Genomic DNA, 25,980 nt, shown 5'->3' with positions numbered 1-25,980 from the left:
AACTCTGCTTTGATAAAACTGACCATGGTTACTTCGCAAAATAAAAAAGATAAAGTAAACACACTCATCTGCTGCCTGGCCCCTCCTTCAAAGTGACCCCCATTTCATAACTTGACTGTTCAGTAAACAACCAGCACTTTTCTCATGTAAATATAATCTCTTCCACTCTCTCAATACGTGTCTCCTTTGAATTAAAAAAGGTAATTTTATCTATGAAAACTAAAAAACAAAATTTTCCATGGGAGAGAGGTAAATCTAAATTTCTTATGTCAGGCAAAGGAAAAAAAAAAATTAACGGATAAGGAAAAAGCTTGAGGAGAGATATCTGCTGTACCATATCACCCACAGTCTCCTAAAATCAAGTAGCACTACTGAAAAGTTTAGAGAATGGTAGACAGTTCTTGAAATGGTAGTACAGTTCTTGAAAAACTGTCATAGTGAAAAATAAGTCTGTTATTCTAACCTACAAAGACAAGATACAACTTTCTTAATCATTATTATGTATACAGGAAGAACATTAAAAATTATAAGACTGAATAATGTATGATAGCACATATAAAATGGTGGTTTTCTAAAGTTTATATTTAAAAATTTCCTCTCATGTTACCACACAGATGTCAAAACAATCATTTTAAATTGCGGTATAATATTCTATTGGACTGTTACATCATGATTTACCTTACTACTTATTTAGGTATTTTAGTTTGCTTTAAATTGTTTTCCACAAACATCAACAAATTATTAATGAACGTGTTCATTTACATGGCTTTCACCTTTTGTCCTATTTCCTTAAAATTCATTCCCAGAAGTAGGAATGCCACATAGAAAAAAAAAATTCTTAAATTTATACTAGGATTTGTATTACACTCTGCAATCTCTAATATACAAAAGAAAGAAATGTTATTGCACTCGAGTGAGTGGAAAGTGGGAGTATAGAAGAAACAAAATTAACCATGATTTGACAATTAGAGAAGTTGGATAAATGAATACTTGTGGGGTTTATTTTATTATTCCTCTACTATTGAATATGTCTGACATGTTATACATGTACAAAAAATTGAAGTTACTACAATCTCTTTTCTGGGAATTTCCCCTACTCATCTTGAGTTCTCTAAGATTACCAAGAGCTACGAAGCAGTCAAATTCTTCAAGTTCTTTCAAGTATCCTTTAAGTAACTCCTCTACAATAAACTCTTGCTACTTAAAGTACTGTCCTTGGAATGGCATCATTACCATTGTTTGGGAGCTTGTTCGAAAGTTAAAATGCTTTTTCCCTGAAAATTAAAAATAATCTTTTTCAAGGCATGTCATCAAAGAAGATGTTCAAATATCCAACAAGTATAAAAAAGTGTTCAAGCTTATTATCGGGGAAACGCAAATTAAAACCACAACAGATATCTCTATCATCCACCAGAATGACCAAAATGAAAAAACAAAAACAAAACAGGTATGTCAAGCGAAGAGAAAGATATGTAGCAACTGGAACTCACATACTACTTGGGGGTGGGGGTGGGGTAAACTGGTATAACCACTTTGGAAAACTACTTGGCACTATCTACTAATACCTAACATATTATATATCTGTGACCCAGCAATTCATTTCCTAGGTATTTTCCCAACATAAAAGGCATATATGCATACCAAAAGATATGTATAAAAATGTTCAAAGCAACACTATTCAAAAATAGCCCTAAATATATGTGTTTATTTACAAATCTGAGATATATGTACAGTTTCATAGTTTACTTTTTTCATTTATATTGTGAGCATTTTCCAGGCCATTATGTTTTAATATGATTTTCAATGGCTATAAAATATCATACTATATAGTAAGTCATACTTCATTAACCACTTCCCAACTATAAGGCATTTTAGGATTATTTGAATTTTGGGGTGCTCTACTTTCTAAATAATATTAAACAAAACATCCTGATGTATAAACCTTTGTTTCCACCTCTGATTACATCCTATGGATAAATTCCTTGAAAAAGAATTAGTAGATCAAAAGATATGCTTTTCCAAAAAGGCTGTACCAATTTACACTCCCAGTAGTAATATGTTAAAAGTAGTCATTCCAAAGAACCATCTCCATCACTGGATTCGCCTTTAAAAGCAAAGTCTGCTAAGGTGATGGGTAAAACATGTCATTTTGTTTATTGATTATTAGGGCTGTTAAACATTTCTTATATGCTTATTTCATTTGCTTATCTTTTGAGCATTCTTCTTATATCCTTTGTCCAGTTTTCTAATGGGGAGTGTTTGTTTCTTATTGGTCTGTTAGAAATTTATGTGCAAGAATATTACCCTTTTGACATAGTATAATCAGATTCTTAAAATTTTAATTTTTGTTTATATGTTTGATGATCACAACCATTTCAATTCTCTCTGACCAAGTCTCACCTTTCTAGTCAAACATTTCTTCCTGAGACTATATCATGTGTTTTCTCTTTGCTCTCCCTAAATACGACATATCCTCAGTCTTAAACAATTCTTGGCATCTTAAGAGCTCTGTACCACTCTACTCAAGTAAGTCTTTAAAATAGAAAAAGAAGAGATGTAATAGGAAATCTATATGCCTAACTGTAGAAGTTTCTGAGGTGTTCTACAAAGTGGAAAGCTATAAAAATAAACTGCATACAAAAGGTACAAACCTTGTCTGAAACTGTATAATTTCATTTCTGAGCACCTTATATAACTGCTCCTGAACTACACTTACTTTTAGTCTCTTTTAAAGGAATCTTACCCACTTTTTTCCTCTTGAATTTTTTCAAAATTGCCTTCTAAAAGCATAAAAGCTACACAGATTTCTATTTCTAGCTTTTTACAAGTATGATAATTTAGTTGTATCCTCCCAGATTTCTACCATACTTTAATTAGTTCTGTTAGTCAAAATTAGTTTTGGAAAGGCAATTTCTATTATTGTTTCATCTACTGTCAACAGGATACATCAATAATTTATTTGATCCTCTTCTTTGTAGAATCATTGAATTCTTGTCTACGAAAAGTATTCTAGGGTGTCACTTTTGTTTCCCTCTCTGCTCTTTAATTAAATACCCTACTTTTTCATAGCTTGTGTGAAATTACACGCAGGTATACATCTTTCTTGTTATTCAGTGTTATTCCACATCTCTTTAACAGGTTTATCTGGAATAATTTGTCCTTCTGTTTTCAGTCCCTTCATGAGTCCTGTTCCAGCAAGGTTTAATGAATATGAGGTCACATTTATCTTCTTACATTAAAATCGCACAGGATTTTGCTTAGTTTTTTCCCTGTATCCTGAACTTTAGAATATAGATAACTGAGATCTTAAATAATGCCCTTAACCCACTCTTCTTCCCAGTATTTTCTACTGTATAATAATGAGCATCTTGTCAGCTGCTAGTAATGTTTTATGTGATAACCTCCATCATATCCAGTTTAGAATTTTACTGATATTTTTCTGTCTCCGTCAACCTTTTCTAAATAAAATCTTTCTGATCTGATCAAGTTACCACGTGAATAAATTCTTTCAGTTCTTGTGAGATGAAGCACAGAAACCTACCATTCAAGGGATCTTAAGTCACTGACCAGAAAATTAAATCAACGACATTGGTAATCAGTTATCATTTTTCATTTGTTTCTCTTCCCAAGTCTCAAACCTCAATTAAAATGAGAGATGAAAGTACGATGTGGTCAAGGTGTAGTTATCCACTATAAAAATATCAACGTGGGAACCAAATTCTTCATTTAGTTCCTTTTTCCATGAGCTTTCCATAGTTCTCTGATGACTCAACAGGTAACAAAAATATGTGGGTTCATTTGATGATCCACACCACCTTATGATCATTCTCAAAATAAATTATATAGCATTAAGAATCTGTGGAAATATTTTCCAGTTTCTGAAGATTTCACTGATAATTTTTCCCAAAGGTAAGAGATTAAAAAAGGGTGCCACTAGTGATAGTAAATTTGTGGCTCTTGCCAGATCCTAAAATGGCAAATGCATAAATAATAAAGTGTGTGTAATAGAAATAATTACATATAAAGCATACTGCTTTCAATCTAATATAAACTTTTAATTGTTAAAGTTGAAATAAAAGTCAAGTACCTACAGTTAAGGTTAAAAGTCAAGTTAGCATTAATCAGGAAAAAAAATCTGTGAAATTTAATGTTTATTAAGGTAAACTTAGAAAGTTAAAAGATATTGGCTATATCCTTAATGATCAATGAATTATGAAGAAATAAGTTTTCAAGATGCTTAATAATGCAAACGGAAACAACTACTTAGAAAAAAACTTTAGCCTAAAAGATTACCTCTATGAGTCACCATCACCTAAAAGAACTTAGTAATATTTGGTAAAATTTCACATTTAATCAATCTGTAAACATTCACATTTAAAATTTTGTTTGCTAAAATGACTTCTTGTTTCATTCACTAATTCCAACATTTATTAAATGACTCCTACATTATCAGACTCTGTACCAAGCTTTATATGAAGATTAAGTACTAGCTAGAAAATTAAACAGGAACAACACACACAAAAGAACTCCCCCCAAACAGAGACAACACCTTGGTTAAAGAAAAAACAAAGGATAATATTTCTTATAATTCTTTTCATAACTTACAACTTCCTTAAAAAAATATACAATTTACCTACTACATAGACTGCTACTTGAACTTGAGTTCTACAATTCTTCTTTAATATTTAAGACCTATTGTGTTTTATAGTTTCACATTATAGCAATGCTTTTCTAACACAGGCTCAAAGCAATTTTAACTTGTTTTAACAAAAAAAAAGGGGGGGGGACATAAAACTGTAAGGAAGATTATATTCTACCTTCTAATAATGAGGGCAGATAGCAGTATTTTAAAAAACATTAAAAGTCTTTCTTCATATTTAAAAAATTCCTAGAGAAAGTAATTGCCATAAAAATTACAAAAAGGAAAATATAATTATGAGCAGAGAATTTTTCAAATGACATGTGAAAAATGGAGAAAAATAAAAGGTGTGTATTACAGAAATAAAAATCCCAAGCATATTATTAACATGAAGAATCTAAAAGCAATCTAAATCATACACCTCCTCATGCCAGCAGGGCGCTACCATGAATCTCAAAATGTATCTGAAAAAGGTAGGTCTGTAGATGGAGGTTAAAAAATAACTTGGGAGTATTTTAATCACTTACTCAGGCCTTTTGATCCCATGTCGTCAGGGATCTCCTGTAGAGAGTAGTTCCCAGAGAGCAAGCAATAAAAAGATAATCAAAGAAAATAGTTGTCAGTAATGCATAAAATTGGTGCTACAATAAGAGACAGTTCCAAGACCATTACAGGTGCACGTATCTTACAGAGCATTTTTGTATATTTCTGAAAGTGTAAAATAAGCTAGCAGCTAGATATAATCTAATAAAAGAACGGAAGTTTTATATAAGAAGCTGATTAGGGTAGAGAAGCAAAAATTTTGACTATTTCTTGCTATTTTAAAAGTAAAATTCAGATTGTCTACATATAATGAAGAAATGGGATAAAACGTAATGATTTGAGGTAATCCATTATCAAAGATTGGCAATGCTATACCTAGAAATCAATAAGTAGCTTCTCATGTACCCATGTTTTTCCTCTAAAATATTCTTCTGAGAGTGTAAATGTTTCTTATAAGAACCTTTATATAAAAAAATTCTATTTTAAACATAGCTAAAAATACCATTTACTTTAAATTAAGAATTCCTAAGGTGTTAGAAAAAGTTAAGATTGGTACGCAAATTAATTTATGCCTGTTAAATTGCCTCTAGTTAAGACAAGTAGTAACCTGTTGCAGCTCTTGAAACTGTCTCCATGGTAACAACCAACTGCAGGGCAGTAGGTCCCTCTACATTTATCTTCAGTTGACCACTGGATCCACATACTTACGGTCAGCATCACTTGTTTCCTGCTCACTCTGGTCCTTGTTCTTGTAGAAGGGGAATTTTCGGGAAAAGAGGTTCTTTTTACGCTTGTCATTGAATGACTGCTGAAGAAGAGAAGGAGGGGCAAAACAAAGGGATGTCTACTGTCTGTGTGTACAAAGGCCCAGCCTAGTAGCTCTGTGAAAGCTGACTCTTGTGACCACAGTGTGCAGTTTGTATATGAATTTTGCGTTAATCACATATACAGTGAATTTTTAATTTAGTATTAACTTCTCTAATTCTAATATTTTATAACTGAAAACAGAAAAATTTCAAGAGTGTAATTCAATGATACGTAAAAATAAGGAGGAAGTGCTATTTGATAAAAAAGGGAAGAGTAAATCAGATTAGCTACTACTATAGTCCAAATCAAGCTTGCATCTGTTCATATCCATCCATATTTTTCTAGATTTCCAAGTATTAGGTGCTCTACAGCAAAAGTTATTACTTTAGCTGTTCAGATATTTAAAATTTTCCTTTCCTTCATTTTCCTTTGGCTTTAGCACATTTTTTCCCTTTCTCTCTCTCTTTTTTTGTGGCTCCAACAAACTAACAAAAAGCCACTACTAAAAAAGAGAACCAAAACAACTGAGCAAGTTGCTAAATATTTAAAAACCATCTTTTTTTTTTTTAAAAGAAGAGAATTAGGATAACTAAATGCTTATCAGAAAATGGGAAGAAAACTAAGACGTGTCCATCAAGCACAGAGTCCAGCAAAAGAATTATCAATGCTATCTAACCAAGGAAGAAGAGTCAACTCTCCTGGCCAATTTAAATGACATCATAACTGATTTATTAGCCTTTAAGCTCTACCATATTATCTATTTTTAAAGTATATATAAATAAAATAGAACCAAATTCAATTCATTAGCACCATGTCCTGAATAGGGAATAAAATGTTTGGTGCGGGCTTCCCTCGTGGCGCAGTGGTTGAGAGTCTGCCTGCTGATGCAGGGGACACGGGTTCGTGCCCAGATCTGGGAAGATCCCACATGCCGTGAAGCGGCTAGGCCTGTGAGCCATGGCTGCTGAGCCTGCGTGTCCGGAGCCTGTGCTCCGCAACGGGAGAGGCCACAACAGCGAGAGGCCCGCATACCGCAAAAAAAAAAAAAGTTTGGTGCTCATAATGTCAAAGAGGCAATTAAAAATCTAGTAGTTTATACATAATTGCTATGACAGCTGATTTGACGTCCCTTGTCGCACAGATGTCTGAGACAAGTTTTTTCTCTTCCTGAATGTCCCATTTGTGCATTCACACTTTTAAAAGCAGGTAGCACACAGAAAGATGATGCTAAAGAAGAGCAGCTTCTTCTGTAATGTCACAGGCACCCATGTCTTGAAGGAAATGGCCTTGCCTACCAGTGACAATAGGAATTATAATTTTTATCATTTTTTGAAGTGGGAACAATATAAAGGATAGAAATTCTGTTTTAATTTTTCTTGCGTTTATCCGTGTCATAAGATGCTATCAATGTTGTGAAGTATATCAACACCAGGCAGTACTTTTTTCTGGCGTGCCGGTACTTTTAGTCATGTGATGCCAGGTGATTAAGGTGATGAAATGGATTAAAGTGACTTTTAGCTCAAATTCTATTACTTGAAAAGATTTATTTTGGTAAGACTCTTTACAAAAACTTTCATTTTTATCTTTTTCAGATCAATAATTCAAAATTAATAAGTTCATAGTCATTAGACAAGCTGACTGTCTTGATATCAATCTTAAAATCTGAAGGCTCAGATAACCCTAAGCAGAAGTTAAAAATTAAGTTGAGAAAAAAAATACTGTGGAGAAATCTAAGCTTATAATTGTTTTATAAACTGTCAAGTAGCATTACTTGAATAAAAGTCTTTGCTTGAATCCAAATTTTAGAAAAGAGAAAGAGAAGAAAACAAGTTTCAATAGAGAAAAATTTATGGTAATCTAATTTATGGAAGGACTAAGTCTTTTTGTTCATGACAATCACTGATTTTGAATTTAGTAATAATTTCTATGCTAACTGATAAAACTGATACATTTTTAATAAAAGGTTATTTACCTCTGCTACTGCATATATAGTGGTCAGAGTCAGTTTCACAGCAAACAACCAAAAGAAACATGAAGTTTAAAATGTTTTGATTTTTGATATCTTTTGCAGTTAGCCAAAATGAGATATCGTAAAGATATCATAATATAGGACAGAAAGAAATGCTTGTTAGTTAAGAAATGTATTAACTGTATTACATCTAACATCCTGCAGGTGAAGAATTTATTAAAAGTGAAAAATAGCACAAGCAAACAGGACAAAAATGTGTAGGGAAAACACAAAACTGAAAAAACATACTAACTCTAGTTTCTTTATATTTTCAATACAAAACAATCTGTTTAATTACTTATTGTTATTAATGCTATATTGCAAGAGAAAGTGTAATAAATATGAGGACTGATAAAATATTACAAATTCATGAAACATATCAAATATCTAATTTCCATATGTAGTATTTCAAAATAGCTAAATGAATGTTAAAAATGTTAATGAGAAACTGAAATGTTTTTAAAAAGTCTGTATTGGAAACAAAGTCCATAACCCACCATATAAGGAAAGGAAAAGAAGAGCTTAGAACGGGAAATGGTATTACAGAGAGAAATGCAGTTCTGTATCAATGGCAAGCGTATTTTTACCCCACTCAGTATCATGCATACTTTCGGTGCTGTGTTAGAACACAGTGACTGTGTATAAAGTTGGTTATAGTCAACAAACAAGACTAAGATTTAAAAATGTCGTTAATTCAGTTAACTTCTTACAGTTTGAAAGAAAAGTTACAACATGCAACCTCTTTTACAATACACTGACAGTGTATTTTACTAAAATACTTTAAAAGACATATATAAAACAAGGACAAAAACCATTGTATATATTTCAAATACTGAGCATTTACTTGGGATTTTTTCCTCCAAAGATTTTCTATTTTAAATATTGCTTCAGATTATACTATATAATTTTGTATTTTCTGAAAGGTACAAGTAAATTTTAAAAGAATTTATCATTTGTAAAATAACTGAATGCATTATATATAATTTACTCAGATTTTAATTTCTTTGATCAAGGATCATATTCCTTTAAAATTTTAAAACTTTTAAGTCTGAGTGCTTAGTGATATCAAACATGTACAAAGAGTAGGGTTAATTTTTTTGCTGAGTTAACTTTCCATATTCATTTGAAATTTGATCAAAAGATGTTGCTTTAGATAAAAAATTTTTATCTATTTATTTTTTAGATAAAAAATCCCCAAAACACAAAACATTGCTATAAATAGTATTTCAACACAACATGTGTTTCAGCATTTTCTTCAGGCCTATTGCTAGAATATTCCATTGCACTAATTACACACATACTATAGGGTGAAGCCTGTGATATCATCCATTGACATCCACTAGATTCAAGAAGGACAAAGTAAATGAAAACAAAAATACGTCTAAAATATATATAAAAGAATTTTGATATATTTCTTGCCCACCTACAAAGTCCTCCTCTTGACTGTCCCTTTATTCCCTTAAGATAAAAATTCATACTGATTTAAACATTTAAAAGATGGATTTTATTAATGAGTAATATTAGCAATAAACAGGGAAAAAATAAGAAAATTTCCATAAATTCACTTGCAAAAACCCGTAAACTTACATTATGAACTAATTAATAGTTTTGGGAAGGCCTATTTTCTCAGATGTATTATTTATTAGCTTCATGACTAATACTGGTGACACAAGTTTATAGTTAATTGTTCATCTGAGTGAAGGCTGAAATCATTTCATTTATAAAAATAACGACCAAAAGTGTGTTGTTAAGAATATATCAAACGACAGTTTTGATAATTTGGAAAAGTCTGTGAAATGGATGCTTTAATTTAATAAATTGTTTACTTTAGCATATCTACTATTGTAGGCCACCACGGCAAGAGCAGTTGATAGTTAATTCTTATGGCAAAATCCTTCTCATTTTAATCATGTGCCTCAAACAAGAATTATGAAAAGGCCTATTACCTTCAATTATTAATTTCTAGAAATAATAGATTTCACATACTCACCCCTTTATCTCCTCTTGCTTTAGAATTGAATTTCACTGTTTTTAATCTGGCTCGTTCTTTCTTCTCAACCCTGGCAAAGTACAGATTATTTTTTAGTTATAATAAACATATTTAAAGTTCTAACTAGGAATCATCAGAACTGAGACTTTAATATGGAGCATTTTTATATTCTAAAGCCTTCAGAAGTCATTTGAATCCCATAATTTATAAGAATTTCTGAGAAATGAAATACAGGGCTCATTTTATTATGAAACAAAGCCACTTGTGAAATATCAAAATACAGTACAAGTATGTGTACTTATATATGCACTCTATTCCATAATTACACTGAAATTATGAAGCACCACTTCTGAGTTTAGCAATTTTCCAGGTTTCCATTTGTTTTGTTGTTTAAATGTTATCTTAGCATGGAACACATATGCTAAAAACTCAGTGTTAGAGAGAAAGCAGATGGGGTAAAATATTAACTGATGAAAGTAGGTGAAGGATGATATGTGGGTGTTCTAAGTACTATTCTTGCATTTCTCTTATTTTTCTATAGCTCTGAAATTTTTGAAAATAAAAAGGAGGGAAATAAAAAAATTAAGCTTAATTCCAATGATATATTTGTGTAAATACATAAAGTAACCAATTATAGTGTACGAAATAGAGGGTTTTTTAAGAAAATATTTATTTGGCTGTGCTGGGTCTTAGTTGCGGCATGCGGGATCTTTGTTGCGACATCTTTTAGTTGCAGCACGTGGGATCTTTAGTTGTTGCAAGCAGAATCTTTTAGTTGCGGCATGAAGAATCTTCAGTTGCGGCATGTGGGATTTTTAGTTGTAGCATGCAGGATCTTTAGTTGCGGCATGCAAACTCTTAGTTGAGGCACGTGGGATCTAGTTCCCTGACCAGGGATCGAACCCAGGCCCCGTATTTTGGGAGTGCAGAGTCTTAGCCACTGGACCACCAGGGAAGTCCCCAAAATAGAGTTTTAAAGTATCTTTGGGAGGATATAGAAGAACCGGTAACCTTAGTTATCCCTAAGAAGGTGAAATGGGTGCTTGGGGAACAGGGTTAAGAGACAGCCTGTATAGCTTTTAAATCTTTTGAATTTTAAACCTTGTTAAAGATGTTACCTTTGAAATAAGCAAGCAAACAAAACTACAACAAATGTACAATCTGCAATCATGTAGATTGTTACAATATGAATCGTGCAAAATTTCATATAAATTAAGCTTTACAAACCCTTGATTTCAACATAGCAATTACATTAGTATATAGCAGAAAAATGTACCAAAACAGCCTATGAATAAATGCATATCTTCATTTTTTATTATCTAGCTATACAGTTTTACCATGGGTACAGAAGAACCCTAGCAGTCATGGATTTAAAACTTGCTTTTTCTAATTCCAGAGCAATCCCGAGGGTCCATGATATGAATAATTAATTTATAATTCTGCCTAGGCACTTACTGAGGGCACTGAAAAACTAACATTTAGTGAGTAAACATTTACAACTCAAAATGGTTTTGTTTTCTAATCATTATCTAGCTGAGTGACTTCAATTGTGTTTATTTGTCAACACGGTTCCCAAAAGAAAGCTAAGGATTGTAGGAACTACAATTCCTCGCGCTATTATTAGACATAAAGAGGTCTAAGAGGTCTAAGAAAGATATCATTCTATTTAATGAAAGATATCATTCTATTTAAGAAAATACAAGTTTAGAATACACTGAAGAATGAAATGGCATAATTGGTTGTGATTTCATACTGCATTTTATGGAAGGAAAATTATATTCTATAATATTAGTCATGAATTTGGGGATCTGTAGAGGTCTCAAGGTATATCTCATCTCTTTTATCACTTCTGGCTTCAAAATCCAACCTTATAGAATTTTTATACACAAAATGAAAAATATCTCTTTCTACCAAAGTCAGCTGTATTTCTCATTTGTTGCAAGCACATGTAAAACCTTTGCAAGATATAAGACTCCAAGGGATAAAGACAATTTTTAGGAACTCTGACCTTGATATTTAAGATGTGAGGTTTCTATTGACTCAACAAGGCACAGTGGAAGCATTTCTGGATTTAAAGTGTACTACATTCTATTCCAGGAAAAAAGTTATGCAGCTGAGGGCTGCATTGCTAAAAGAGGAGTTGCCACCAAGTGTAAGATCCAGCCAAATAGTTGGATCTTGCTAAAAATATGGATCTAGCCAACAACAGTCATAAATTCCAAAACCACAATTACAAACCTTGGCAATATTTTAACATTTCTACTCTTCAACGTCTAAAAACAGGTGTACAAATATATATAAGGTAGAGAGGTTTATAAACAGGCATATGATTTGGCATAAGTATCAATTTTAGAGACTCTTAACAAAATAAGTCCAACTTATTAATATGAAAAGAACAAGTTTATTACGTCATAAGCTTGACTTGAAGTGAATTAACTGGCTATAATAAACATTAATGTTTCACTGACAATTTTTACTGGCTATCTTAAAACTTTTAAGTTTTAGGCTATGATTTGGATGAATCAGATCTTATAAATAAGCTCTTTTGAGGAAATTATGAACTGATGTTTTAATACCTTTCCCATAGAAGTAGACATTGAATAGCATTTCATTGACCTTAGAGGGGGTTCTAAGTTGGGATCACCCTTTTCAAAGACAATCTGCACTTAACCACTTTTGCCACTAGATGGTTAAGTATGTACCAGTGAGTGAATCACTACAATAAATAGTTAAAAGCAAAGAGGAAAGAGCAGTGAATGCATGAATACTTTTAAATTAAACAAGAAAACAGAGATGTGAAACACATTCTTACATATTTCTAAAAATTTTGCATTTACTTAAAATGCTTTCATTTTTTAAGTCTAGAGGAGGAGGCAATTCACACAATCAAAACTCCTGAAAATTTAGGTTTTAACACCATCTACATGGGAAAACTACAGAGGCTTTTAATTCTCTCTCCCTCCACTGGTATAGATATATGGCACAGTGACTTAAAATATACTCATTTTGTTTTTAGCAACTAGTAGGAGTTTTAGAGAAATTTCTATTTGGGGGCATCATATTCTCTTACTATGTCATTGGTTACAACATAAGGTGAATAAAATTAAATGGTTGTGAAACACAATATATAAAACTGAGCATAAAATCACCACTTCAGTAAAAGAAATTTAAAGAAACAGCAATTATTTATGTTGTCCAATTTTCAAGTGGTAAAACTGTAACAGACTTATATTTACCTGCGTTTACTGGGAATCACCCCAACTTCATCACTTTCACCATCTGGTGTAACCTGCCTGGCCTGCCACCATTCGTCATCAGAAGCATTAATAACATGGAGGATATCTCCAAATTTGAAGTTCAATCCCTGACTAGGAAGGCCACTGTCTTTAGTCTTGTCATAATCAAAAAGGGCCCTAGATTAAGAAGAAAAAAGTCCATAATTATTTCTTATAATGATATTATGAATATTAAATAAACAGGATCCTAAAAATATATATATAATCTGGATAGATAATTAAACAATGTACCATGGTAGGCAGAATAATGCCAAGCTCAATTTTGTGCTATATTATTGGGTCGACCAAAAAGTTTGCTCGGGCTTTTCCGTGAGATGTTACAGAAAAGCCCGAAAGAACTTTTCGGCCAACCCAATACAAGAAGACAATGAGACTAAAAAAGAAATAGCAAAATTAACTTGTTATGTTAATAGATATACTACCTTATTTCTCTCAATACTGTATGAGAAATAAAAAAATATACTTTTAGTACAATCCAATGGCAACCTGTATTGAATTCTAAAATGAAGACAAATCTGGTCAGTTGTTCTAAATTAATAAAGTAAATATTAAAAGAGACACTTCTCTTTATTTTGACTAGACACACTTGGGTAAACAAATTCCCTGACTGATCTGATTCATCATTTGTGGACTTTAATACTAGATCAACAGAGTGATTATTTTCCCAGTTAACTATTCCTTTCATTTATTCATAAAACTATAATTAATAGGGTTTTCAGAGTCAATAACAATGATGAAAACTAACTACAGATGACGATATGATGACTTTAACAGCTGCCAACCATTTTGGAAAAAATACTGTATTAATTTAATATAGTAATTGCAAAATGTTAGGAATATTGTAAAATTTGATAACAAGAAAATAGTGTACTGATACTTAATTAGTGTACAATATTTAAGCAAATTAAATTCTTTTTCTTTAACATCTTTATTGGAGTATAATTGCTTTAGAATGGTGACAAATTAAATTCTTATATTCAAAAAACCTCTAACAAGAGTACAGGAAGGATCCCAGGAATTACATTTATAATACAATTTATTCATTCTTTTGTTCTAATTTGGCAATGGGAAATTAGGATACAAATCATATTCCTTTTTATGCTACCCAACTCTTAAGACTATCTCTTGAAGTAAAACTGAAGAGGGGTGAAATTATTTGATGGCTAAATGAATGAACTAGTTAATGGTTTTCAAATGTGTTCTTTCAAAGTCTTTTCAGTGGCTAACAGTGTGAAGGAAGTAGGTGAGAATCAAAAGTGGGAAGGCTTACTTAAACATATATTAAAACATATCTAATACATTGGATTTTATTTGAAGAAAGAATTCTACAACTGTAAGATAAAGATTATAAATGATATAAATGTGAAGTCATTACTTCAGTAAATTCTGAATACTAAGGAAACGTCTTTCTACTGGAAAAGTATAGTTAACTTCAAATAATACAAAGGTTTGATATAGTTAGTAATTTACTAAATATTTATTTAAAAAGGTAATTAAGTAGATATGACAAAGATAAAGATGACAAAGATGATGAAGATACAAATAAACAGAATATAAAATAGCAAATAAAGTACCTTAAGAGGTAGAACAAATGCCACAGGATATTCAGAAAAGGGAAAATACTACATCTCAACGTTTTTATTATCATAAATTAATCTTTTGAATTACAAAATCAACACAACTATATTACCGATGAGCAACAAAGAAATCACTCACAATCTCTACTCCCTATGTTAGCATTTAAACTTTGTCTTTTAGTACTCGGATTAATAAAAAAAAGGAACTCATGGAATACTTACTTGAGCTATTAATCATAAGAATATAATGAACACCTGTTAATCTACTCTCCAACCTAAGACTATACACAAAACTTTTATCAGTAACTTACATTCACCTATGTATTTTTCCCCTTGATCCTGTTTCCCTCAGATTAAGAGTTAAGCACTGTTAGAAGGTAACCACCATTCTGAATAGTGTTTATTATTTCCTTGCTCCTTACCCTTTTTTGTTGGTTTGGTTTTATCACACACATATGGATGACTAAGTAATTATGTATGATTTTACCTATTTCAGAGCTTTATAAAAAAGGTATCATACTGTATGTAGTCTTTTGTAGCCTTAACTTTATTTTTACTTTTGAAATTAAAAATACATTTACTAAAAAGAACCATAAGACTTCTGGTTAACTATGGCAGACTGGCTACATGTATCTACAGGCATACCTCATTTTATTGTGCTTTACCTTATTGCACTTGCCAGATATTGTGTTTTTTTTTTTTTTTACAAGTTGAAGGTTTTGTGGCAACCCTGTGTTGGGTTGGCATAACCCTGTGGTAATCCCAAGTCTATTGGTGTCATTTTCCCGACATTTGCTCTCTGCATGTCTCTATGTCACATTTTGGTAATTCTCCCAATATTTCAAACTTTTTCATTATTATTATATTTATTATGGTGATCTTTAATGTTACTATTGTAATCATTTTGGTGCATCACGAACCATGCTCTTATACGATGGTAACTTAATTGATAAATGTGTGTGTTCTGACTGCTCTACCAACTGACCCTTCCCCATCTCCCTCCCATCTCCTTGGGACTCCCTATTCCCTGAGACACAATAATATTGAAATTAGGCCAATTAATAGACCTACAATGGCCTCTAAATGTTCACATGAAAGGAAGAGTCACAGGTCTCTCACTTTAAATTAGCTAGAAATTGTTAAGCTTAGTGAGGAAGGCATGTTGAAAGCCAAGACAGGCCAAAAACTAGGCTTCTTGCCATCAAACGGTTAGCTAAGTAGAAAAAAAATGAAAGTGCTACTTGAGTAAACACAGGAATAATAAAGTGAAACAGCCTTACTGCTGACACTAATAAAGTTTTAGTGGTCTGGATAGAAGATCAAACCAGCCACAACATTCCTTTAAGCCAAAGTGTAATCCAGAGTAAGGCCCAAACTCTCTTCAATTCCATGAAGGCTGAGAGAGGTGAGGAAGCTGCAGAAAAGTTCAAAGCTAGCAGAGGTTGGTTCATAAGGTTTCAGGAAAGAAGCCATCTCCGTAACATAGAAGTGCAAGGTAAAGCAGCAAGCGCTGATGTAGAAGCTGCAACAAGTTATCCAGAAGATCTAAATAAGTAATGAAGGTGGTTACACTAAAGAACAGATTTTTGATGTGGACAAAACAGCCTTATATTGGAAGAAGATGCCATCTAGAACTTTCATAGCTAGAGAGAAGTCAATGCCGGGCTTCCAAGCTTCAAAGGGCAGGCTGACTCTCTTGTTAGGGGCTAATGCAGCTGGTGAGTTTAAGTTAAGCCAATGCTCATTTACCATTCTGAAAATCCTATGGTTCTTAAGAATTATGCTAAATCTACTCTGCCTGTGCTATAGAAATGAAACAACAAAGCCTGGATGACAGCACATTTGTTTACAACATGGTTTACTGAATATTTTAAGCACACTGTTGAGACCTACTGCTCAAAAAAAATTTTTTTTCTTTCAAAATATTACTGCTCATTGACAAGGTACCTGGTCACCCAAGAGCTTTGATGGAAGTGTAAAATTAGATTAATGCTGTTTTCATGCCTGCTAAGACAACTTCCATTCTGTAGCCCATGGATCAAGGAGTAATTTTGACTTTCAAGACTTACTAGTTATGATAGTGATTCCTCTGATGGATCTGGACAAAGTAAATTGAAAACCTCCCATAAAGGATTCACCATTCTAGATGCCATTAAGAGCATTGGTGATTCACGGAAGAGGTCAAAATATCAATATTAACAGGAGTTTGCAAGAAGTTGATTCCAAACCTCACTGATGACTTTGAGGGGTCTGAGACCTCAGCGGAGGAAGTAACTACAGATGTGAACCCACTCTTGGTGAAGATGCTGTGAAGATTACTGAAATGTCAACAAGGGATGGAAATATTACATCAACTTAGTTGATAAAGCAGCGGCAGGATCTGAGAGAACTGAGTGCAATTTTGAAAGAAGTTGACTGTGGGTAAAATGCTGTCAAATAGCATTGCATGCTCCAGAGAAACTGTTCACGAACGGGAGAGTCAGTCAGTTTGCAAACTTCACTGGTGTCTTATTTTTAGGAAACTGCCACAGCCACCCCAACCTCCAGCAACACCACCTTGATCAGTCAGCAGTCATCAATATGGAGGCAGGACCATCCACCAGCAAAAAAAAAACTATGACTTGTGTAAGGCTCATTGATGGTTAGCATTTTTAGCAATAAAATATTTTTAAATTGAGGTATGTATTGTTTTTAAAGACATAATTCTATTGCACATTTAACTGACTACAATATAGTGTAAACATAACTTTTATATACACTGGGAAACCAAAAAATTCGTGACTTGCTTTATTGTGATATTCACTGTATTGCAGTGGTCTGGAACTAAACCTGCAAAATCTCTGAGGTAATGCTTGTATTTCCTTTCCATCCTGAAACTCACTAAAATGACGACAACATCACCACCACCACCAAAAACAAACACAAAAGAGAGAAGACAACAAGGAGAAAAGAGAGTTTAACATGGTTTTGGATGATGGTAAATTTAGCAGAGTAGAGGAAGCTCTAAATAGGGTGCCTGAAGAGAAGGATATTGAAACAAGATTTACTCCACGAGACCCCAGAAATGCTCACAAGTTAGAGGTGTACACTATCCAGGTAGGCAGAGATAAATTACTGCCATGAAAACAGAAGAACTGGTGGAACTTACTATAGAAATTAAATGTTACTCAAATGAAGAATATTTTATTATAAAAAGATACAGGTAAACAGAAGTGTTGGATGATATGACATATCAAGCTACACTAGTCACCCAGTAAAATATCAACTTAAAAAATTTTCTGGTTTGTATTTATTTTATATTTCTTTATCATACTATTATTATTCAAGAGGTTATATAACTTTCATTAATAAAATTATAATAATACTCCAACTCCTGAAAGACACACTATCAGGAAATCAATCATAAAAAAACATTTCCTTGGTTTGCAATACACTTTTCTACAGTAAAACTAAGTCATGGTGAAAAACCTGAAAGAATCTGCATGCATGCATAAAGACTGCAATAATCAGAAATTTAAAAAATTTACCTGACATAGAGGGATCGCTTCTGGCTAGTTCGAAGAGAACCTGAACCTGAACTAATGCTACTATTCATCATCTGCTCCCGTAAGTCATGTATTTTGGCTTCAAAACGACTGTATTCTGATGGAAGAAAAAAGAGAAATAAATTCATATTTTATATTCTAAAAAAATAAGTTACTTGAAGATAAAGTATTAAATATGTAAGCTGTCTTATAATTGATTAAATGTGGTCAGAACCTTAAAAGAGTAATCTATACAAGATTTTGCCCAAGATGCAAATTTTAAAACTTAACAATCTCTAAGTGTACCAGGAATTAGAACTGGTTGAAAACAGTATTTTCAGTATGCTATTTTAAAGTTCGTATCACATTTAATAAAGGACAATTTCCATGTATCAAATAGCAGTATCAATTTTACTGTCGAATTTAACTGTAAATTTTAAAAAGTAGGATTTATTCTAATTTTTATACTTAAAAAAGCCTAAAATAATTTATACTAGATGCTTTGTTTACTGACTTTTTCTGTGAAGAAATCAGCTAATCCTATATTTTCAAATTATAGAACTTGTGCAGGGTCAATAATATGTGAAAAATATGCCTTAATAAGTTAATAAATGAAATTAAATTTACTTCAACTCATTATATAATTTATAAATTTTCAAATGTTAAAATAAGATGCACAAAAGCAATCTGAAGAAATAAACATTTTATTTAAGATACTTTTTATACAAAAACAAATATGATTTTGAAGATGGACTATTTTAAACTATATCATACATTAAAAGCTACCAAACCTATTAATAACAAAAAGTTTAAGCACTTTTTCAAAAATACTGCAATTACACGGTTATACACACTTATACCTTTTTCTCTATTTACAACAAACAACTAACAGACAAGTCAGATTCCATTAGATTTTTTTTATAAAACCAGTCTTATAGCAAGAGCAAGTAACTTGTCTGGAGCGTGTGTAGTTTTAAGAAGACAGAGTAAGAGTAAGCATGATTATTGCTGAGTTACTCTTCCTTTCACCACAGTCATCAAGCTTGTTTTCTGGATACCAAGATTAAGGAATTGAAGCAACAATTCATCAAAAAACTCAGAAATATTTAAATGCTCACAATAATATGTAATAAAATATTCTTTTATTGCCCTTTAAAAATATAATAGAAAATTTAAAGTATAAACATTAGTAGACTGATTAGTAAAAATGAATCCCTGACAATTCAACAATTATCAACTCATGGCAAATCTTTAGTCTATGTAGACACAGCTAAGATACAGACAGATCGATGGATGAAGATAAAGATTAAAAATATGAAGTGAATCCTGAGTTTATACTGGTTCTTCTAATTAAAAATTAGGGCCATTAGGTTTTTACTTAATCTCTTCTTACTTTATATGCTTCCTTGCAATATGAAGAATCCTGGTTCTCAAGACACTGGGGGTAACAGAATTAGATGACCCATCACGACTTACTTGTTTTAACCCATATTATATTCACAACAGTCTTAAAATAACACCAAAACTACAACCATGACATGATTACTAAAAACAGTTAATTACCTTTGCTAGTTCTTTTTATCTTTGGAGTATGGCTTATTAGGAATATACAGTTGAATACTGTTTTAAAGTCACTGGGAATAGTTCCTTCCTAGGTGTTAAGGCTGCCAACTGGATATACAGCCAGGTTCATTTGTTCATTTTAATTTTCAACTTCAATTTTTAGGGGTTGCTTTTTACATTTTTCATTGTTTTTATAGGTAGGTAAAACAGTTCCAAAGTCAAATCTATAAAACAAGGATATCAAACAAGAATATCCCTCTCTCCCTAACCTACTCTGTCCTGGTCATTATAAACATTTAAAGAAATGTTTATACTTCCACTTTTAATAATATAAGTAAACATATATGTAACATACAAATATGTTTATACTTATTCTATATTATTTTAATATATGTATATTTAAACTATATATATATTTTATAATTAATATGTATATGTACATACACATATATGTATTGTTCCTCCTTGTTTAATAAACAGTAACATACACATTTCTCCACATTGCTTAATTTTTTAAAAATTAATTAATTTTTTTGGCTGTGTTGGGTCTTTGTTTCTGTGTGAGGGCTATCTCTAGTTGTGGCAAGCAGGGGCCACTCTTCATTGCGGTGCGCGGGCCTCTCACTACTGCGGCCTCTCTTGTTGCGGAGCACAGGCTCCAGACGGGCCTAGCTGCTCCACGGCATGTGGGATCCTCCCAGACCAGGGCTTGAACCCGTGTCCCCTGCATTAGCAGGCAGATTCTCAACCACTGCGCCACCAGGGAAGCCGTGCTTATTTTATTTAATAATAAGTAGTCTTATTGCAGTAATAGTAAGAATGCTCCACAGCAGTATATACAGACGTCCCTCATTCTTTTTTTATAGCTATATGGTTCTTTTATTTCTAAACTCTAACTCTTTGTTACAACAAGATACTATATAGGGTTAGAGTTTGCTTTACTAGCAAATCTGAAAATTGTTTTCTTGTAACAATTAAGCTGAATTAACTTTTGATATAATTGAAGTTGTGTGATCTCCAGTTCTATTCATTCTGTTTTATATTTTATGTTCATATGCTGAATATATATATATACATGACTTTTATACACATAGCTTGTGGCAGATTATATATTCCAAAGATGGAATATATAATTGCCATTCCCTGAACAAGAGGTGGAGTCTAATCCCCTTCTTGAATTTGGGCTGGTCTTATGACTCAATTGTAAGCAAGTGGATGTGGTAGAAACGATCATATGTGACTTTCTAGGTTACATCAGAAGAGTCCATGGAACATTTGCCTGGTTCTTATGGGCTGCTTGATCTGGAGGAAGCCAGACACCATGTAAGAAGTTCAACTACTCTCAAAGCACCACTCTTCAGAGGTCATGTGATAGTTCTCTGAGCCTAAACTTCTAGCTGATGCCAACAAAGTCCCAAGACAAGGGGAGTGAAGCTATTTTGGACCTTCCAAAGCAGCTCATCCATCAGCTGAATCTCATTAAGTGACCTCGGTCTATGCCACAAGAACCATACAAGCCAAAATTCCAGCGGAATTCCTAACATAGTGAATCCATAAAATGATGTTTTAATCCACTGAGCTTTAGGGGTGGTTATGAAGTAATAGCAACTGGAACACAGTTTCACTGTGCAGTCTATTTGTTCATATATATATACACATATATACATACACACACACACACACAAGGACAAGCCTTCCTAAGTTTATATATATATATATATATATATATATATATATATATATATATATATACACACACGCACATGCACACTAGATTCCTAAACAAGGGATCATATTATATGAATATATAAAATATTTATATAAAATTTGTATTTTAATAAATGTTTATAAAACACTTATAAACATTTATATATACTTAATAAAATATATTTAAATAAAATTTAAATATTTATAAAAGTAAATATATAAATATAAAATTAGGAAGCTTTATTCTGTTGTTCTAATGATAACTCTTGGTTTGGCTTTTGGCCCCCTACTATGAGCAATCTCCCCAGATCTAATTTGAAATATTATCCTTTTATATTAATAACTTCAAAGCAATCAGAAAGTTTATTCTAATTTTTTTTATCCTGTTGCGTTGGGTCTTCGTTGCTGCCTGCGGACTTTCTCTAGTTGCGGCGAGGGGGAGCTGCTCTTTGTTGCAGTGCGCGGGTTTCTCATTGCAGTGGCTTCTCTTGTTGCAGAGCATGGGCTCTAGGTGCACGGGCTTCAGTAGTTGCAGCACATGGGCTCAGCAGTTGTGGCCTGCAGGCTCTAGAGTGCAGGCTCAGTAGTTGTGGCGCATGGGCTTAGTTGCTCTGCGGTATGTGGGATCCTCCCAAACCAGGGCTTGAACCCATGTCCCCTGCATTGGCAGCTGGATTCTTAACTACTGAACCACCAGGCAAGTCCTTCTATTTTCACATTATCTACAATTCTACCCCCATTTTCTGATAACTGCATTTTTTCCAAACTGTCATAGCATACAGTTTTTTCATATTATACATTCTTTTCCTTATAACTACCTTAATTACTAACACCAGTCTTTATGTCAGCATCTCTTCCATTTTTGAAATCTGAAGTTTGTTCTTTCTCCTCAGGAAGGGTTTATGTGAACAATAACATCCTAATTCTCTGTTGATACATTTGATTGCAGTCTTTATATTTCAAGTCTGTTTGATTCACAGTTTCTTTCTTTGATTCTTAAATATGTTGACTCCATTGTCTCTTATAAATGATGGAGGATGAAGTTCTGATGACAACCTCATTTTCTTTTCTTTAAAAAAACATTTTTTGGGGGTCTGGAATTTCACCAAATTTTTTCTCTTAATTCCAATAATTTTATTAGAATGTTTCTCAGTGATGGTTATTACCTTAGGTACCTGGATTGTCCTTTCGATATGTAGCTTAAATTATTATTTTTAATTTCAGAAAAGTTTTCTTGTTTATATATTTTTATTATTTGTTTTGTTGTACTGTTTTGGTTTTTTCCTATGAGACTATTATATGCATGTTGAATATTCTCTGCCTACTTTCTACATCTGTCACTCTCAAACCCTTTCTTATTCTTTTTTAAAAATTAATATATTTTTAAAGATTGAAGCAATCACAAACTTTTTCCTGAACCATTTGAGAGTAACATGCTACTCTGACGTCACTCTTGAATTCTCAGTGTGTAATGCCTACAAATAAAGATACTTTCTTATACAATCACAAGACCATCAAAATCAAGAAAGCAATGTTAATACATTACTACATCTAATGCTCACATCCCACTGAAGTTTCTCCAATAATGTCCTTAATAGCAAAAGGATCCATTTTGAAATCATGAGTTATATCAGAGCATATAGACATTAAAATTGTCATATTTTTAAAGTCTCCTCCAGTCAGAGCAGTTTCTCAGTCTCTCCTTGACTTTGTAATCTTGCTACCGTTGAAAATTAGAGGACAATTATTTTGTACAATGTCTTCTTTAGATTTGTCTGATGTTCCCACATTTAGTCCTGCAACTTTGGCAGGAATGTCACAGAAGAGATGTATGTTCTTTTCAATGCACCCTACCAGGTGGTATACATTTCTGATTTGTCCCATTACTGATGCTATAAACTTTCAGCACTTGATGAAGGTTGTGTCTGCCAGGTTTCTCTATTGCAAAATTACTCTTTTTCCATTTGCAAATAGCAAGTTATTGAAACCATGTACACATCTCCATTCTCATCAAACTTTCAATTAATTCACTTATTTATATTAGTAAAGACCCATGATTCCTTAGTTTATTCAGTGGATTACTATCAGGTATTATTATCATCAATCTGATGTTCAAATTGTTCCCAATTTGGCCAGTGGGAACCCTTTCAAATTGGATTATGTGCCCTTTGACATGCCTCCATCATTCCTTGAGCACTTCCTTGCTTTCTGGCATAAAATATTACAGAGTAATCTGTAATATTTCCTTGCCCCACTCCTGGAACAGGCCATTTATCCAAACAGCCTTGGTAATTTAGATGGGGAATAGTATTTAGAAGCTAAGATCTGAGGCTTAGGTGTGCTCATTGCTACTGGGGTGGCATTGAGCCCAGGCCTTCTCAGTGGATAGAGCCAGGGAATTCCATATATATATGTAAAATAGATACACATTTATAACTATATGTTTATATTATGTAAACTGAAAATATGTTCATAAAAATTTCTCCAATTCTAATCTAATAATATATGGTCTATATTTAGTTTTCTCCCTTTCAATATTTATAACGCTCTTCTCCAACACTGAAAATCACAGACAACATTACCCTTAAAATATATATTCCTTTGATCAATCTCTCTGTATGTAACTAGCCTTCTGCTTCTAGTACCATCTACTTTCCAGACTGGGCTCTGACCAGTCCCATGTGTAACCATCTCACTCTGCTCAGGCTCCAACTCCTCACACCAGGACAGCTGCTTGTGTGGAAGCCCTCATCATGGTTAAGTCCTAACGGTTTACCATAGATGTCCCCCACCTTCCCAGCCCTGCAATGCACATAATTACCTTGCTATGCTTCACCTAATGGCTTTAATACAAAATTGATCAGGATGCAGAAGGGAAAGAACTCTTTATTTTTGATTTTTAAAAATTCCTCTTTTTTACCTACTTGCTTTAAATAACTATTGTGTGCTCCTTCTAGTTAAACTTAATTTTTAAAATAAAAGTTTTCTTTATCTCTAATAATTTCCTGAGTTCTATTAACTCATTTATGTTGTTCTTCCATATATTCATTTTCCTTTAACTTGTTTTGCAATATTAGGTTATACTTTTCATTTGTTTTGTGGGCATGTCTTTCTGGCATACTTTCATTGTAGAGACATTATTCTGATTCTTATTTTCATTTTCCAAATAGGTTTCCATTGGATTCAATCTTGATCCTTTTCTGTTGTTCATTTTTATGAGAAATTAGTTTTCCTAAACTTTTTAAGGTAAGAGTATTGCATCAGGATGGCTTTTCTATCTCCACAGCTCTAAAACTCCCTTTTGCTGTTTCTGTCAAGTGTTCAAAGATATATCTCATATACTGTGAGATCTCCTGGGCTTTCTCTCCCCCCACTCATCTGGACCTTCTATATCCTTTGGCTCTATTATCCCTATCCTGCTCAGTTTGGATTTTATTCCTAGTAATTGTTCCTTGGTGTGGGGCTTTGAACTAAAAGGGAGCTGTAGCTGGTTAATTGGGTCATGGGGCTCAGACTGCTCCAGCTTCTTCACACCTTATTGCAGATCCCTTGCACTCACATGTAGATTGTGCAAAAACCCTTATAGTTTCAGAGGCAGTTCTCAATAGATCCACCTCGTTTTTTAAATGAGTACAGATTGGCTTTTGGGCTTCTTCTACTGATTCTCCGGGTACAGATGCTGATATCATGGGGTCTTACAGCTGTTGACAGCTTGTTTATACCTGCTTTTATATTGAGGTTCATGGGGATACCTTTTCATCTGGTTTTGCTACCTTAATTTTTTTCTGGGGGTGAGGAGTGGGGAGTTCTGGGCAATTCAGTTTTTTTTTTTGGTTTTTTTTTGCAATTCAGTTTTAAATTTAACTTTTTTTTTTTTAGATTTGAATTTTTATTTATTTTTAAAACACCTTTATTGGAGTATAATTGCTTTACAGTGGTGTGTTAGTTTCTGCTGTATAACAAACTGAATCAGCTATATATATACATACGTCCCCATAACTCCTCCCTCTTGCGTCTCCCTCCCACCCTCCCTATCCCACCCATCTAGGTGGATACAAAGCACCAAGCTGATCTGCCCGTGCTATGCAGGCGCTTCCCACCAGTGATCTATTTTACATTTGGTAGTGTATATATGTCCACACCACTCTTTCACTTCATCCCAGCTTACCCTTCCCTCTCCCCACGTCCTCAAATCCATTCTCTACGTCTGCGTCTTTATTCCTGTCCTGCCCCTAGGTTCTTTAGAACCTTTTTTTTTTGATTCCATATATATGTGTTAGCATATGGTATTTTTCTCTTTCTGACTTACTTCACTCTGTATGACAG

General features: G+C 33.0%; 1 protein-coding gene across 14 annotated transcripts in view; it reads right to left on the bottom strand.

The window, feature by feature from the left end:
* Nucleotides 1-25,980, bottom strand: part of DLG1 (discs large MAGUK scaffold protein 1) — a 285,352-nt gene that overhangs the window by 36,291 nt on the left and 223,081 nt on the right. For 7 of the 14 annotated variants that reach the window (XM_073804060.1, XM_073804059.1, XM_073804064.1 and 4 more), the window contains 4 exons: nucleotides 18,388-18,502; nucleotides 13,224-13,400; nucleotides 9,988-10,057; nucleotides 5,891-5,990 (listed from right to left, as the gene is read on the bottom strand). In XM_073804060.1, the coding sequence (XP_073660161.1) occupies nucleotides 5,891-5,990; nucleotides 9,988-10,057; nucleotides 13,224-13,400; nucleotides 18,388-18,502 (462 nt within the window). Of the gene's footprint in view, nucleotides 1-5,166; nucleotides 5,201-5,890; nucleotides 5,991-9,987; nucleotides 10,058-13,223; nucleotides 13,401-18,387; nucleotides 18,503-25,980 lie in introns of all 14 variants that reach the window. The other 7 variants (XM_073804063.1, XM_019922356.3, XM_033855651.2 and 4 more) reach the window with 2 other exon arrangements.

This window comes from Tursiops truncatus, chromosome 4 (genome assembly GCF_011762595.2).
Source record: "Tursiops truncatus isolate mTurTru1 chromosome 4, mTurTru1.mat.Y, whole genome shotgun sequence".
NCBI lineage: Eukaryota > Metazoa > Chordata > Mammalia > Artiodactyla > Delphinidae > Tursiops > Tursiops truncatus.
This window is presented reverse-complemented; position numbering and strand designations above follow the sequence as displayed.